Genomic DNA, 16,453 nt, shown 5'->3' with positions numbered 1-16,453 from the left:
CAAAACAAAACAAAAATTCAATTATTTTGGGTTATTCCATTCCATTCCATTAGATTAATCAGCAGTGGAATTATTTAGCAATTAGACATTTCCGTCCCTTATAACCTTTACCACCACAGCTAAGTGTCACTGTCAGGTGCTTCAAACACAAATATGGCTGACTGTGACCTCTGATTTGGCTGATTATGACGCCTGAGTAAGTTGCTTAACTCAGCTATGGACTTAACCTCAGATTGTGTTTCAGGCTGCAGCCAGTTTGTACACAGAAGTGTATAGGTGGTGCAGGTCACAGAGGGGCCACATGACTACCATATAACTTTCATAGAAATCAGTTTCGAGGTGGTCAGAGGAAGGTAGTGAACCCATTTTGTACAATCAGCACTCAGTTGCCCCTATCCTTTATCTCCAACTCTGCTATTCGGCCTGTGTCGTGTTTCACAGCTTCTTCAAGAACTGTTTACAGGAGTGATCCGTTTACATGTGCCAAATTGCGTATTTAATAGCCGAGACATGCCCCCTGCAACAGAGCGCGTGCTTTTAGAAATCAACACCCTGGAGATATATATTCACCGGTGGACACAAACTACAAGCACACTTCTGGGTGTCAACATATTTTGTAGCTGAAATATTTTCTGATCTCAGATAATTCCAAAGTAATCAGGTGAAGTTATGATGTTTAAATCTATCATCATTTGTTGACTTTTTGTGTCTCCTGAATATTTTTTTTTGAATCACTGATGTAATAACAGAGTCCCTAAGATTTAATATTGCATGTCAACTCAACTGTTCACAGCAATATATCCAGGGATGCATGATAATATTGGCACGTCATAAGTATCAGCTATTATTGGCTTTAAAATAAGCCAGCATCCTGATTTCTACAGATATGATAAACTAATTTTCAATATTTTTTATTTTTATTTTTAATGACAGAGTACACATGTACAAAACATCAGGTAAATGATACAGCACAGGTAGCAGAACAACATATCTGAAACAGATAAGCAGACAATGAAATAAATAAATACATGAAAATACATATAACTAGAAATACTGCCCGGTGACTGGGCACACAAGTCAAGTTGCATTTAAAGTTTATGTCCATGTCTGTGAAAACATGGATGCGTCACACACTGAAGATCTCTACAATCAGCACAGTTTCCAGTTGGACACCCAAGATTATTATCATCAATTCAGTATCTGACCAAATATCTACTCTAATGTTTCTGACTCATGACGCTGAATAATGCCCAAAAAAGTTGTTTTTTTTTTTTTTTTTTTTTCCAGAAAATTGTGATGTCACATTTGACCTTTAACCTCTTGGATATAAAGTGTCAGAATTTCATCATTATATTTTAGGAGGCATTTTTATGAAATGTGAGCACATGGATTCTTGAGTGACCGCCAAAACATGTTTTTAATGAGGTTGCCGTGACCTTGACCTTTGACCTTTGAACATCCGATTTGTATTCATTCATTCTTGAGTCCAAGTGGATGTTTCTGCCAAATTTGAGGAAACTCGTTCAAGGCCATCTTCAGTTATTGCTTTCACGGAAAAAAAAGAGACGGATGTAAGGTCACTGCGACCATGACCTATAAACACCAAGTTTTAATCTGCTTATCCTTGAGTTCAAGTGAACATTTGTGCTAAATTTGAAGAAATTCAGATATTGCGTTGATGAGAATGGGCAGTTCGTATGTACACACATACAACCTGAAAACATAGAGCCATACACATACAGAGGTATATTCAGTCAGCGCATCACACAAGCCTGTTTAAGTAGGAAGAATCTTACACATTTTGCTGAAAAGAAAATGTCATTTAAAATAAATATAATGTGATGTACGTAACGTAGATTGAATATTAATATTACATACACTGAAAAATATTAAATAAATATTTCATGTCTCCATTAGCCGGTGGGCCGTCACAATAAGAGTATGCATATTATGATGTTAATTTCACTACAGAAGAGACTTGATGATCACTAAAATTAGGTGGGGGAAAAAAGTGGATATATAGATGTCAGTTATTGAGCAAATGATGTCATATATTGGCATATCAAATATCTGCAAAAAAAATAAAATATCATGCATTCCTAATCTAAAAGTATTTCTGGCATGTGGTGTTTTCGGTTTGAAATAATACCATCACTTTCTGTTTATTTGAAATGTTTTATGTTTGACTGCTGATTCAGAAACTCATTAATTTTTACTTTGGCAACAACAACTCGTTCAATCTTTCATGTTCCCTGGCTTACGCTTTGACACAGACTGATGTGAACATGCAGGGTTTTGTCCATGTCTCCCTGAATCTCTTGACAGAAACAAAATGTATGAACTCCAGATATGCCGGCCACGTCGTGGCCCAGTTACTATCTTGACAGGTGTTTATGCAGTGTGATTTGCCTGATGTGGACTCATGGAAGTTGACCGGTGTCATATTGTTGCAGGTGGTGGTTTGGCAGAAGGCCAAGGTGGCCGATCACAGAGGTGCCCTCCTTGCTACTCTGGGGGCCGGCGCCGTTGCCAACCTGCTCCCTTGCCACCATCACCAAGAGCAACCAGAGGTCAGTTAAGGGGAAATATGCAGACATGAGAGGGTTTTCTTTTGGTTTTTACAACATTTCTGTTGTTTGTGAGCATTAAAAACAAACAGTAACAAAAAACAACAGCACAGTTCCGATGAGTGAGTTTGATAAAGTTTTCCCTGTCTGATGGTCACATGGAGCGCTGCTCAGCTGGTCACCTTTAAACATTGTAACAAAGGATGCCGTGAATGTAAAGAGACGACACTGAGTGCATTGCTCTGATAGATGAGCGTCACAGGCACATAGCACGGCTGAGCTGGCACAGAGCCGCGAGCTGCCCCTCCCACCTTGCGTACACAACTTGCACTCTTTGCTCTCATACTGTGACTCCCATGCCCCTTTGCCCTTCATCGTGGAGACGTTATGGCAGTTCATCTTCAGAAGACACACACTTAAAAAAAAGCTGATTGTCAACAAGTAAAATGGCGTGTCATTTAGTTTTAATCAACATTAGAGAGTTATACAAGAGTTATAAACAAAACCACTTACAGAGACAAACAAACCCACTCTTCACAAATAAAAAAGCACTCAAATTCAAAGATCAGGTTGATCTCAAAACAGGTCAAATCATGTACAGAGTTAAAAATCAATTAATAGTATCCAGAAGTTGTTTCAAATGGAAGAAAGTTGACATGATTTGAGAAGAATTTGTATGTTCAAGGCGTAGTTGGTAAGGACTAACGCTAAATATCATTATATTACAGTCAAAAGTGTTAATTTATGGAAGCGCTGTAGTGTGGAATTGAAAACTTGAAGAACATTTAACGAATTTAAACACATTTTTAAAAAACATACTGAAGGGGTACGAGATGGTAGAGCAGCGAGGGGAACAGGCACAGTAAGACAGGGTATGAGATAGGTAGGTAGCTTTTGATAGTGTGACTGATTTCTCTATTGATGCATTAGATTGACCTGGCGTGTTTTTCTTCTTCTTATTGTTTGATTTGATCGAGGTGTGTACGGTGATTATTGGGGCAGAAATGGGGAATCTTTATGCTTAAAAAAATTTTTTTTAAATGAAAAAGGGGATAGCATTTAATAAGTATTCAGTCCCTCCTTTTTGGATATTAAATACCTATGTTTTTTACTGAATTTGTCCGATGGGCATTCTGGTGTTGTTTTCTGTCTTGTATTTTACTTTTATTCCCCCATTTTATGTGGCATGTTCAAAATAAAGAAATAAACCTAAATCTAAAAATATGGTGACATGTGGCTGCAATAATGTCATTATATGTGTTTCAGGAATGTTCCTGAAGTCTTGGACATTTTGTGAGACTAATAGTGATAAACTTGATAAGAACAGATCTCGGACACAAGTAGGTGTCGACAGATTATCAGCCTGATTAATTATTGGGGCCGATATTTGGCATTTCGCCCATAATCTAAATCTGCAGGGTTTTTTTTATTCTATTTTTTTGATCACCAATAACATAACTTAAAACATGCAAAGAAAGAGTCAACCATGGAGGAACTTTTACTTTGTAAAACCTCAGGAAGCTAATTTTATTTAATAATTTTTATTTAAACTTTTACTTGGCTTCCAAAAAAAAAGCAGCTGGGAACTTGCTGTGTATGATGTTGAAAGTTTCAGTTTTGATTATACATTTGCTAAAGGCATTTAAATAAAGTTTTGTGTTAGAGTTTATATTTCAGTTTCTAAATATTGACAAAAAGATTTTCAATTTTTTTTGTAAATGCATATTGGTTCCAAATATTAATTATCGGTCTCACATTAATCAGTATCGGCCCTGAAAAACCAACATCAGCCGACCCCTAGAAACAAGTATGAAAGGAGCTGATTTGCATTGGGAATAAATGATGATGATTCAGCGTCTTGTTAACTTTAGAATGGTCTAATTGCTCTAATGGCTGCTTGAGATGGATACTTTTTGCAGAACAAATGAGAGCGAGCACGTTATACTCGACCGTGAGCTAATCACCTCATCCTGAACAGCTGGGCTGAAGCCAGCAAATGTGGTCAGCTGGTGGCTGGCCAACTATTATTCCCTTGCCCTTTTCTCTTGAGCTCTTTCCTGATGAAGAGCGAGTGATTTTTGTTAGCTAAGCTTTGCTGCGCTGATCGTAATTGAATTATTGTCGAGCGCTGACTTTCTGCTTGGTCACGGTAGGTGTCATGTGGCTCGTACCTGCTGCCAGCCTCCCGACTAATCCAGTCTGACAGATATGGAGCAGCCCTTTTCACCCTGTTTCTCTCTCATTTTTCCTCTTTGTTGTTGTTATTTTGCTGCTGCACTTTGGTGCCCAGTTATGAGAACGACCTTTGACCTTTTCCTCTTACTCCCTGTAGCAATGAAAGAGAACTTTTCTCCTCTTTGTCCCCGACACCAAAGCTCAGTGATCAAGGGAACCAGGTTGACAATTTCACCGGGGCCTCGCTCCAGGAGAGTTGTAAGAGCTGTTCCTCTGCAGAACAAAATGTGACACTCGTTTTTGGCAGCATGACTACACATAGCCACGGCCCTTTGGGGCCAGAGGTGCCATTCGTGCTCTCATAAAGTGACCCTAATGAGGAGAAATAGAGAGAAGCATATGTGCCCCGACCTGAAACAGCAGTTCATTTATTAACTTCATTGGCGTGCGTTGCTGCTAATAATGAGCCCGAGGCCATGTGGAAAAAAAAGCATAGTTACGCTTGCAATCTGTAGCACATTAATAGCTTTCCATAATTTCTTACTAGCTTACATTCATAATGGAAATGTGCAATTGTTCAGTTTTATGTCAAGTCATAATTTTTAGCTCATGAGAGCTGCCTCTGGCGGGATTCTAGGTGAAAGGTGATCATGCAAACATGCAACGTTCACAGCGGAGTGTGCATGTTGAGAAAACAAACTCAGGCGTCTCACTGCCTGTCTCTTCCCATCGTTCCAAATTTACTATAAAAATGAGTTTGATATTTAGACATCAAAAATGTAAAGGAGTTGATGAGATGAGTGGAGTGAGCCTCTCAGGGAGTATAGCTTTACTACTCGTCCTCATTATGCCAGGACAGCATGTGCACGGTATGCTGTGACGGGCGCTGAGTGCCTGTTTGCTTGCGCGCAACCAGAATTAATGGCTTCATTCCCAGCTGTGCAGCTGTGCTGTCAGCAGAATGGATCAACCGTGCCGTCCTAATTGAAGATGTAATGATGATAAAGTTCATGTGATTTCCAGTTTTTTCAGAACATGCAGTTACACTGTTATTTGTTATGTAGTGTGATATTTTCCCTACTGTATTTTTTCTGGCATGTTGATGTTATCACTCCTACTTAGCACTTATCTGTTGGATCATTAATATTATCATTATTTTCTTTTTTTAATCCAGATTCTTTTAGATGGCTTCTTTCCAAAGCCGGGAGCGGATTATTTTTCTACAAGCTCATCTAACCCTGAAAAAACATTTCTATTTGTCAACAACCGGCCAGTCCACCACAAAGATATAATGAAGGTAGAGTCATTCTGAAGTACTCAACACAACACAGTTCATACAATGAATACTTTTTGCATGTAATATTATTTTTAAATTTTGTGTTGACCTGAAAACCTGTGATCAATCATCAGTTGTTGCGTCAGCACTACACTGCTCAGTATCCGGATGACTCAGCCCGAAACCGCTACCCCACCCTCATGATGAGGATTACGGTTCCACCATCAGCAGTCGATGTCAATCTGACACCGGACAAGACCCACATTCTTCTTCAGAACAAGGTAAAAATGATAATCAGTATATTAGGACAGACTTTGATGAGATGTTATTTTAGCTGTGATCCAGCCCGTTAAGGAACAAACTAAAACCCTAGCCTGCCTGATGTGATTGGACATTAAGCCTTTGAAACCTGAGCAAGTTGATTTGATTTCTTTCAAAAAAACATGTACATAAAGCAGTGAGCAACTTAAGACATGATGCGAAATTAAGCAAGAAATTAGTGAAAAGTAACAGGAAAATACCTGAAAATAAGCGCAAAAAAGGGAAAGAAAAGAACAAAAAGAAACAAAAAATTAACCCCCCAAGTGTTAAAAATGTATATAAAAAAGCAATATCCATATTTTCTGAAACATACTTTTAAATGTATAGTTATAAATATAGTTTTCTGGACATTTTTTATAGTCTTTTTTTTTCTTTGTTTTTTGACAAAGTTTTTGCAATTAATTGTGCGGCCTGTGCAAAATTGATGTGACAGCAGAAAAACTGTGGTCACTGCCATTTGGGATGGAGATTGAAACACGTTTTTATTGAGGACCTAGTTCCACTTTTTTCAAAAACTGAAAATCGATACCGTATGAGCTTATCGATACTGCTGTCGAGTCCCGTGGATCCTATAACGTGACTCGACCTGAGTCGAGTCATGCCATTTAAATCCAATCACTGGTCCGCATACATCGATTGTCCAATAAAGATTTTGATACAATTGAATTGCCAGTCAACAGGTATTAAACTAAGCGAAGAAGAAATCTGGTGGTCAAGGGGGGAACACACGCACAACCTTCATAGCACATCAGCACTGCATCAGATTAAAGCTTAATGCAGTACCTTCAACTATCCTCGGGTTGAAAAAAATTCTTCACCTCGGTCAGCTGCTGCTGTGGCACAGCCGGCACAGTCTTCATCATCATTCTCTCACAGCCGCAGTGGGAACACACCCAAACTTTGTAGCAAGCCCCGTCAGTGAAAAATAGTAATCCAGTAATGAAATGCAAGTTAAAATTTGCAGATTAAGAGCTAGTTAGCTAAACAAAAGAGGTCCCAGAAGTTTTTATTGTCATGTGTTCAAGGTCGGCTCAGTGAAATGACTAAAGTAAATAAAGGCAAAGGTAAATAAGACGTCATAGTGAGGTCTTCAAATGTAACATCAAGAAAAAGAAAATTTTGTTTTTGGCAAGAAACTTGAGTAATACAGTTGTTGGGGTGAGGAATTTGTTTTCCAAACAATATAAAACGTCCTATCATGAGCTGTATTCATCTTAAACTACTGATGCCACAGGTTTTTCACAGTAAATATTTAAAGCAAAAATTGTAAAAAATGTTGCCTCGTCTTTCCAGCAAATAATAGAAAAGTATCGATAACGGTAACAATACAGACTCGGATCATTAGGGTATCAATATTAATAAAATTAACGATCCCCATCCTTACTGCTATTGGTGAATGTCATGTTATTTCCTGACAGGCTGATGGCAGTCAACAAGGCGAATATCTGCCGATAGCGATGTCTGACCAATAAATCGGTGCATCCATTGTCATTTTTCTTTTTCACTGTCTTTGATTTGTCTGATATTTAGGAGGCTGTGCTGACGGCTGTAGAGGCATTACTGGTTTCTCTCTATGGCTATCGGCCAGATGGCGACCCCCCGACTGAGGAGCAGCGCCGCCTGGAGACACCCCCCTCACCATCGAGTCCTTTGCGGACTGATGCTTCACAAACAGAAAATAAACAAAGTGTAGACATGGATGACAGTCTCACCAACCGCCACATTAACCTCGTCAGAGATGCACCTAAACACAGTGACACAGCTCTGTCAGCAGCAATAAGCACTGATGCTTCACTGGATCGCCAGACCTCAAACTGCAGCTCTTCATCCTCTATCGCAGAGGACTGGATCATCAACCAGATCCCAGCTGAGCTTGAGTCGAACTTTTCTCTCTGCGAAGATGAAGCAGCTCAGAGCGTCACTCAGACAGCAGAAACAGCTTCAGCAGAGAAGTCCCCTGAGAGACTTGAGGACAATGCTGTGTCAGGCGCAGACACAAGCAAAAACCAGATATCGGGTGAAGCCTGGAGCCGGGGGACGGCTTTGATTGACCCAGTATCACGAGAACCCCTGCAGCCTGTCAAAATCCACGAACCCTCAAAGAGCAATCATTCCAACTCAGATGAGATCAAGTCCCAGAGCAATTCAAACAAAAAAGTGCTCAACGCCATAACAGAGAAGCGGGCCACTCTGACGGCCTACGACCTGATCAGCAACCGCGCCATGAGGGCACCGCTGTCTCCCGCCGCCCTGTTCGAGAAGGAGGCCAGAGCAGAGGTCCTCAGGGAGAAACCTACAGCCAGCCTGCAGGATATCAGCGTCACCGTCCACGACAGGTGGAAAAATCTGAGGGAGGAAGACCGTAAGAAGTGAGTTTTCCAGACCTTCACCTTTCCAAGCAGTTGTTTCCATTTCTTGTTATTTGCAAGGCAGAGAGAGGGGGGAAAGTCTGACCTGTCGCCTGCATGTGTAAAGCCTCGTCTGGAAATTTGTTGATATGAGCTGTGTTTCTAATTTCCAGACAGCTATGTCTTATAGGGGCTGAGGTAGATGACATTTTCTGCACTACAGCAGGTGTCACTAAAGGTGAATTGTTCTCTTTTCCAAATTATGACATTGATTCCACGGCAGATTTTTATTTATCATTTATTCAGCATTGAAACAAGTGAAATTATCTTTATTCCCCATACCTGCAGTAATCTTTTAACAATTATTCTTAGAGGCGTTGACTGATGTGATACTTCCCCTTATATGCAGTCTATGACGGGGATGCTCAATTTGCTTTGCTTGGGGGCCATTTTTGCCTAGGATTGTAGGACGTTTGTAGGTTTTTATGACGTTTCTCGGATTATAGGACATTTCTAGGATTTTAGGATGATCAGTGTCTTCACATCATCTAAAGTGGACTGCAGTAGAGACATGTCCCCTTTTTTAACAAGCATGGCCAACCGTGAAGAAAGCAGAAAGCACAGGGCACATTTCAGTCTTTAAATTATCTAAATAAAGAACATAATTTGTGTTTTAAGTAAACATAAGATGCTATATTACATATGCATGTCAAAAAAATTTATTATTACTTTATTTACAGCTATTTCTCAGGATTTTTACAAAAAGATCTGAGTATCACTGGAAGATGAAAAAGGGAAATAGTGTTTAAACAGGGAAATACTGTTATGATTTAATTTTCTTACGATTTAATCAAATGAAAGTGCATATTATTAATTATATTCATAAAATATTAGTCTTGATTTCAGTCGATTGTGAATCTTGTCACTTTCTAGAACAGTCCAGATGCACAGACCTGTCAGTAGAACAAAGTTCAAACTGTGCTGCCCACTGATCTCCATCCACTGAGCTACTCAGCAAGTAGCATCATGGAATAACACGCTGAAGGCGCTTCAACCCAATTATGTTAGATTACTGCATACCAATTTAAAGTAATTGCAATGTTGGAAAATGTGTATCAGCAGTAGTTGGGGCCTTATATAAGGTATGGAAGAGTGTATGGAAAAAGACATCTGTTAAGAATCCCGCCTTGCCGCACTGCTGTCTCAAACATGAAATAGGTTGTGGCAAGGACTTGGCTTCTTTCACCTCCACTGTTAAGTGGCGCACCACTTCTAGGAATTACATCAGCACGAGTTCAAGAAGCAGGTTCTTTGAATAATGGGGTGCTGAAGTGTCAGCCCTAATGCTTAACATGTGAAGATGTATGGAAACATGAGTTGGCAAACTGTTTTGCTGAGGTGTGTTATACAAAAGAAATTAAACATTGATGTAAGTTATCAACAGGCACATTCTTTACAGAGCAAGATTTGCCATATGTGTGTCACTTATTTATGGATGACGGCATTTAGATGTTAGTGGACTTAAATGCCGAGGTTACATATTACTGCTGCTTCAACTGCACTTTTAATGGATTAGCTTAGTGTGAAGGTCTTTAATACAGTTTGAACCGTAGTTCCTTAAGTGCTGTTGAAACAAACATGACCAAGATATTAAAGGAGTAATACAACAATTAAAGGAATACTTTCCCGATTTTCAACCAGCTTTGTATGAAACAGTGTGGTTAGTCTGTGTAAATGAACTGTGGTAAACTTCTCTCCATCTAACCAGGACATAGTTATTCCAGTTCCAGTATAATGTTGCTGCACTGCCTATTTCTCATGTAAAATGTTTTCAGAAAAACATTTCAGTAAAGTCCGAGGTTTCTTTTAAATTGGCAACTGGACTTGTTGAAGTTTCTTGAAGACGTTTCGCCTCTTCTCCTAAAGGCTTCTTCAGTTTTAAAAGTTGACCGAGAGTGTCATGTGACACCAAGGACCCAAAAACCCAACCAAGACTGTTAGGGTGTCGTCAATCACGCCCCCACACTCCTAGCTGACAACTCTCATGTGACACCTTGATCACTAGCATACTAGTGGTCAGCTTAGGCTTTATACTCGAGCTCTCAGCCAATCAACTTTTAGAACTGAAGAAGCCTTTTGGAGAAGAGGCAAATCGTCTTCATCATGTCCAGTTGCCACTTTAAAAGAAACCTCGGATCACCATCGCCTGGATGACTGAGAACCCACACAGACATCTCAGGAAAGTGTTTAGCTGTAATAGCGAGCGTTTCTGAACAGGCAGTGACTACCATATTGCCTTCTGCACAGTAAAAAAGGAGGCTGAGAAAACAGAGATGGAACCCTAAAACCAAGCAGCTATGATCAGATGTAAACCACAATTCTGTTACCGATCCAGTACCATTGCATTGGTACCAAAAGAAAAAAAAAAAAACCTTGATATCCCTGTATGTGTGTGAAGTGATTATTATCATTATTGTATGGCATGGCTCAGGTTTAACCCTTTGTAAAACATTAACAAATACAAACAGAGAATGAATGACTTAGAACTTTCTTTTATTATCTTGTTAGACAGCCTTGTTGCTTGTGCCTTCCATTACACATTTTACCATTATTCATTTTGTCATCACTGCTCTCAAACAGCAGTTGCCAGTTGCACCCCCCAACTTTCTGTGTAGGCTTCTTTGAGGTTTATCAGTATCTGTGTGTTGACTTGTGTCAGAGGCATTTTCCATACTGCTATCAATATTAGGACAATAACACTTTGGATTATTCATGCAGAAAAAAGTTCAAACGTATCTTAACCATGTAATGTCATGTGCAATTTCTGTACACCCTAAGAACAAATATTACTGTTATCAATACAGAAAATTGCAGATGAACGTTTAATATTCAGGAATGCACATTATAGACACTACCAGTGACTACACCTGTAACAGTTTGGCTACAGTTTAGCCTATTGATATCATATACACATTTTTGACTTAGTCTTGTTAAAAATGTTAATTGTGAAGCCCAATCAAAGATAACCAAGATGAGATCATTAGGATTTTCTTTTAAACCTCGGAGAGCTCCTGACAGAGGCACAGAAGACACTTTACAACTGTTTTTTGCAGATTGAGCAGCATTCCTCATAATGAGTAAGCTGAACGTCATGTTTAAAACCAGTGGAATACCCCTTTAATTTAGCCTAGTTTTACCTCTGTGCCTGAGCATTTTTTTTGTTATTTTACAAATCTCCTTATCAGTGCATGCTGGGATGCCTACCTGGAATAGATGTTAAAAAAGAGGGTGCTGCTAATGTTGAAGCTCTTAAAGACTTGGTTGAACTCTGCAGGTATGAGGAGAAGGCAAAAAAAAGCCTGGAACACCACGAACAAAGGACCATGTTGGCCTCTGCTGGAGGCCCCAGAGAGACGAGTACCAACACCCTAAGGGGCTATGCACAGGGCCAGAAGCGCAAGGCCCCACTGTCCAACCAGCAGCTGTTGGACCAGCTCTTCTCCGCACAGCCCCAGAAGAAGACGAGGAGCCCTGCACCGAAGCCCTCGCAGCCCCTCCCCTGCAGCGTAGCTGCCCTTCGGCTGCAGCTTCAGCGCCTTTCATCCCACAGCAGCGCAGTGCCACGGGGCCTCCGTCTTGTAAACCGGCTGGCCTCTCAGAGCGCCTGGGTCATTTTATGTGGTCAGAGGCTCATGTTGTTAAACCCATTTCGGGTGGAGGAAGCCTTGCTGTTTAAGAGACTCCTAGAGAATAATATAGTTCCAGCAGTGAGACTGCAGAACCCTATACAGTTAACAGATGGGTAACGTATCACTCACTCCAACCCTCACAGCACACTCATCCAGTTTCCTTACATACATACATGAACGTTTGAAACTATTTTTAAAACAAACAAATACTAATTCTACATTACTATAAAAGCCCATCTAATGTCTGAAAATACACTGTTGATGTATGTTAAACATCTCCTTGTCTGTCTTTTATAGAAGTCTGGGGGGAGCTGAATATACTGAAGCTTTGTGCAACATGGAGAAACAAAGCCCTGAGCTGAACGGAGGGGCCTTCTTCTCTGACCCCAGGCTTGTAGCTAATGGATTTAAAATCCATCTCACTCCAGGTACATTGTAAATAAAGGTTTGTACCATATTAGGCGGTCTAATATGGTTGAACATGAATTTGCCAATCATGTTCCTCTGAAACTGATTACAAGCCCCTCTCTTTCTTTGAGTGTAGCTGTTTAAAGGTCTCATGGATCATCTAGTTTTATTTAACAAATGTTGGAGCCACTTGCCCTCATTTAATGTCACAGTTCACCAGTAACTTAGAAATGTCAAAGTCCCGAGTAACCCGATTACAGGCAATTATTTCTGTTTATCGGATTAGCTGTGGATATGACTCAATATTCCAATTTATTCAACAAATCTGTCCATCATGACAACCAATAAATGATAAAATAGGCAAAATGGGTAGTATGTGAGAGCTGACATATACTGTAAATCCAAACAACCTAGTATGTTTTTTCTTGATAATTAAAAGCTTTGTCTTTTATATGGATTATGACAGGTGAAATAATAACTAGGATATTTTATGACAACTTTATCATACAGTCTGTACACTGACTACATCATCTTTATTCACACACATTTACAAGAGTGAAGTTGTGAGACAAGTTGTCTTTGAAGTAAGTATTACCCAGTAACCTAATCTAATGTATTATTATTATTATTATTATTAATCTGGTAGCTGTTAACACCCACCCAGTATAAAGCATCAGTGTAGTTTAATCATGTATATTCTTTGATGAATTAGGTCATAGGTAAAGGTAATGTTAATTATAAATATAAGGTGGAAATAAGACAGAATAACTCCAATTAAACTTGTTTTTCGTGGCTTTCTCCATCATTATTGTGACTTTATTTCCCTGTTGGCTTGCAGAGGGGTATACAGTGTCCTGTGAGTGTTGGTTGTTTTGGTTGCTGGAATGGTTCACCTCAGTTGACATTGGCTCTCTGCCTGACAGAGTGGTCTCACAGTGGGCTTTGTACCCCAGTGTGCAGGTGATGAGAATGGTTGCCCTTTTAAGAAATTCAAGGAATTTTCATTCGGCACTGCCAGCCTCGGTGGGTGTGCATGGGACTGAAGGTAGCGGTATATATAAGATGGTTTTGTTGCACAATCTTTGCTGTGAATCTTATCCTTTTGTTTGGATTGTTTCACCCTTTGAAACGTGGATCACCATCAGTTCTTCATGTGCTGCGTTCAGACGCCTTTTAAAAGCTGTTTAACCCTGTGAAACCTGAGCAAGTTGGTTTGATTTCTTTTGGGAACATGGGGGAAAATGCAGTGAGCAGTGGGCACACAATTTTCAAGAACTTAGTTTTTTTTTTTGTTTTGTTTTGTTTTTAATTTTCAGCATTTTTTTAATGTCATTTCTTTTTTCCTTTCTTTCTTTCGTTCTTTCTTTATTTATTTTTTGCCTATTTTAAGATAATTTCCTTGTAACTTTTTGCTAATTTCCTGCTAATTTTTGTGCCATATCTTGTTAAGTTGTCTTATCCCATGATTTTCAAGAAAGCAAACCAATTTGCTTAGGTTTCAAAGGGTTAAATTGTGTTTATTTTTCAAAAACATGTACTATGTGATCCTGCAGATTAAAAAAAAAAGTCTGTATGGAGTTAAATATGCTGTATTGCAATAAGGAAGTTTGTTACTGTCAGTTATTGGTCTCTACATATACATAACAAGAATTTAAACGCAGAACTTTTGCTTTTGCTCCCATTTTTTTACAGTTTTAAGGTAAAGATCAAAGACTGTTTTGTGCACTCGATAGATATATTTCTCTCAAATTTTGGTCACAGATCTGTTAAAAATTTTTCAAAGATAATCCATCCGCCTAACAGATCTGGCATATCAAGATGCTGATTAAACAGCATCATTAATACACAGGTGTTTTGAGGGGAGTTTGTCACAAATTTGTGACCAAAATTTGAGACAAATTTATCTATTAAATGCATAAAAAGTATTAGATCTTTATCTTTAATACCATCAAAAGTGTTGCATTAAAACTTTTCTACAGTGTAGATTTTAACTATCAAACATACTGGTCTATGCAGTCTTACACAGGCAACACAACCAGTACAGAAATATTAAGAAATATAACTGCCCCTACTTCTCCGGGGTTTTTTTTTTTTACCTCTGTGAGTTCATTTTGCATCCAAAGTCGTGTATCAGAAATATGAATTGTGCATGATTTGCAGTATTTCCTCATGAAATGAGAAGCTATCATTCTTCCACCCTACAAGACAACTTCCTTCCAGTCTGCTGGGGCTTCTATTAGTCATTTAACACTCCATTTGGCCCTTGGCTTGTTTGACTTGGTCATCAGTCCAGCCGTAAACCACAATATTTATTTATTATTCTTTCCTGGAGATAGTAGTAGCGTCTGGAGTATATTAATCCTTGTTTTCTGCTTGTTTTGGCCAGGCCTCTCAACAGCCGAGAGACATCTGGAAGTGACAGCAATGGCAGACTGCGTGCCTTTCCTCGGTGTGGAGGACCTCAGGGAGATCCTGACTGCAGTTCTCCACAGGAAGGCCAGGACCGTGCAAGAGTGCCGGCCACTTAAAGTCACAAACTACCTACAAGTGAGAGATGCTGTGAATAAAGATGAAGAAAGGCACTGCGTTTGTTTTATTAAGTATTTGAATTGTGATTTTTGCCTCACAGGGTGAAGCAGTGCGACTTGCCCGTCAGCTACCTCCAAAATTATCCAGGGAAGATGTGGAGGAAACCCTTCTACGGATGGATCAGCAGCTCGGTGAGAGCAGCCGGACATGCATCCATGGACGACCTTTCTTCCAACACCTATCTGACATCCCCACTACAGACCAGGAAGCTAAAGCTCTGCTAAGGCCTTTAGAGCTATAGTTTTATTTAAAAATTAAAAAAAAAAAAAAAAAAGACCGGTGCAATATCTATGGGACAAAGTAAACTGACTGACTTCTGACTGTTTAAATGACGTCCAACTTTGTTACAAGTAGAACATAAAAATAAATGTATTTTTTCACATTTTGTGCTATGATTAAGCATGAAACTCATTTGGACCTTGAGTTTTTTATTTTCATTTTGTAAATATCACAATATATCACATAACGTTTAATTTAACAGAATGATTAGTTTGGCTCTGTGAACAACAAAAAAATAATATGTTCGGATTTTCACTGAGCATGAAAAGGAAGGGTTAGCTGCTGTGAAAAGACGCAGGTTAGAGTCTTTAGACTGGCTCCAAAAAGTGTTGATGAGGAGTGTGAACAGGTAATGTATTCGTAGCATTGACTGCTGTGTGGCTGTTTAGCCAATTTACTAAATATGTTGTATTTTAGTGACCAGTAGTTGAGGATCAGCCTTAAAGGGCCAGTGTGTAGGAATTAACTACTTCTTTTGGCAGAAATAGAATATGATATTCATTACTATGTTTTCATTAGTGTATTATCTCCTGTAAATAAGATTTGTATGTTTTCATTACCTTAGAATTTATATCTAAATACAGAGCGGGTCCTCTTCCACGGAGTACATCATGTTCTTCAGTAGCCCAGAACAAATAAAACACACACTGGCTCTAGAAAGGGCAGGAAACCCGCTCAGACAGTTTTTCTAGACCCCACTTGATGTATTTCAGCAGGGGAAAAAAAAAAAATTCCCAAAAAGTATTTTCCCCATAGACCACCACTGTACTACACCTTTTCCACTGAACTTAGTGCATGTAT

At 39.2% G+C, this 16,453-nt stretch overlaps 1 protein-coding gene across 4 annotated transcripts in view; it reads left to right on the top strand.

The window, feature by feature from the left end:
- Nucleotides 1-15,784, top strand: part of pms1 (PMS1 homolog 1, mismatch repair system component) — a 31,015-nt gene extending 15,231 nt beyond the window's left edge. For 3 of the 4 annotated variants that reach the window (XM_042494421.1, XM_042494422.1, XM_042494423.1), the window contains exons 6-13: nucleotides 2,454-2,570; nucleotides 5,917-6,039; nucleotides 6,153-6,299; nucleotides 7,870-8,708; nucleotides 12,022-12,489; nucleotides 12,674-12,804; nucleotides 15,171-15,331; nucleotides 15,414-15,784. In XM_042494421.1, the coding sequence (XP_042350355.1) occupies nucleotides 2,454-2,570; nucleotides 5,917-6,039; nucleotides 6,153-6,299; nucleotides 7,870-8,708; nucleotides 12,022-12,489; nucleotides 12,674-12,804; nucleotides 15,171-15,331; nucleotides 15,414-15,614 (2,187 nt within the window). In that variant the 3' untranslated portion in view covers nucleotides 15,615-15,784. The remainder of the gene's footprint in view (nucleotides 1-2,453; nucleotides 2,571-5,916; nucleotides 6,040-6,152; nucleotides 6,300-7,869; nucleotides 8,709-12,021; nucleotides 12,490-12,673; nucleotides 12,805-15,170; nucleotides 15,332-15,413) is intronic. The other variant, XM_042494424.1, reaches the window with a different exon arrangement.
- The last annotated feature ends 669 nt before the right edge of the window (nucleotides 15,785-16,453 follow it).

The sequence above is a fragment of the Plectropomus leopardus genome, chromosome 10 (assembly GCF_008729295.1).
Source record: "Plectropomus leopardus isolate mb chromosome 10, YSFRI_Pleo_2.0, whole genome shotgun sequence".
Taxonomy (NCBI): Eukaryota; Metazoa; Chordata; class Actinopteri; order Perciformes; family Serranidae; genus Plectropomus; species Plectropomus leopardus.
This window is presented reverse-complemented; position numbering and strand designations above follow the sequence as displayed.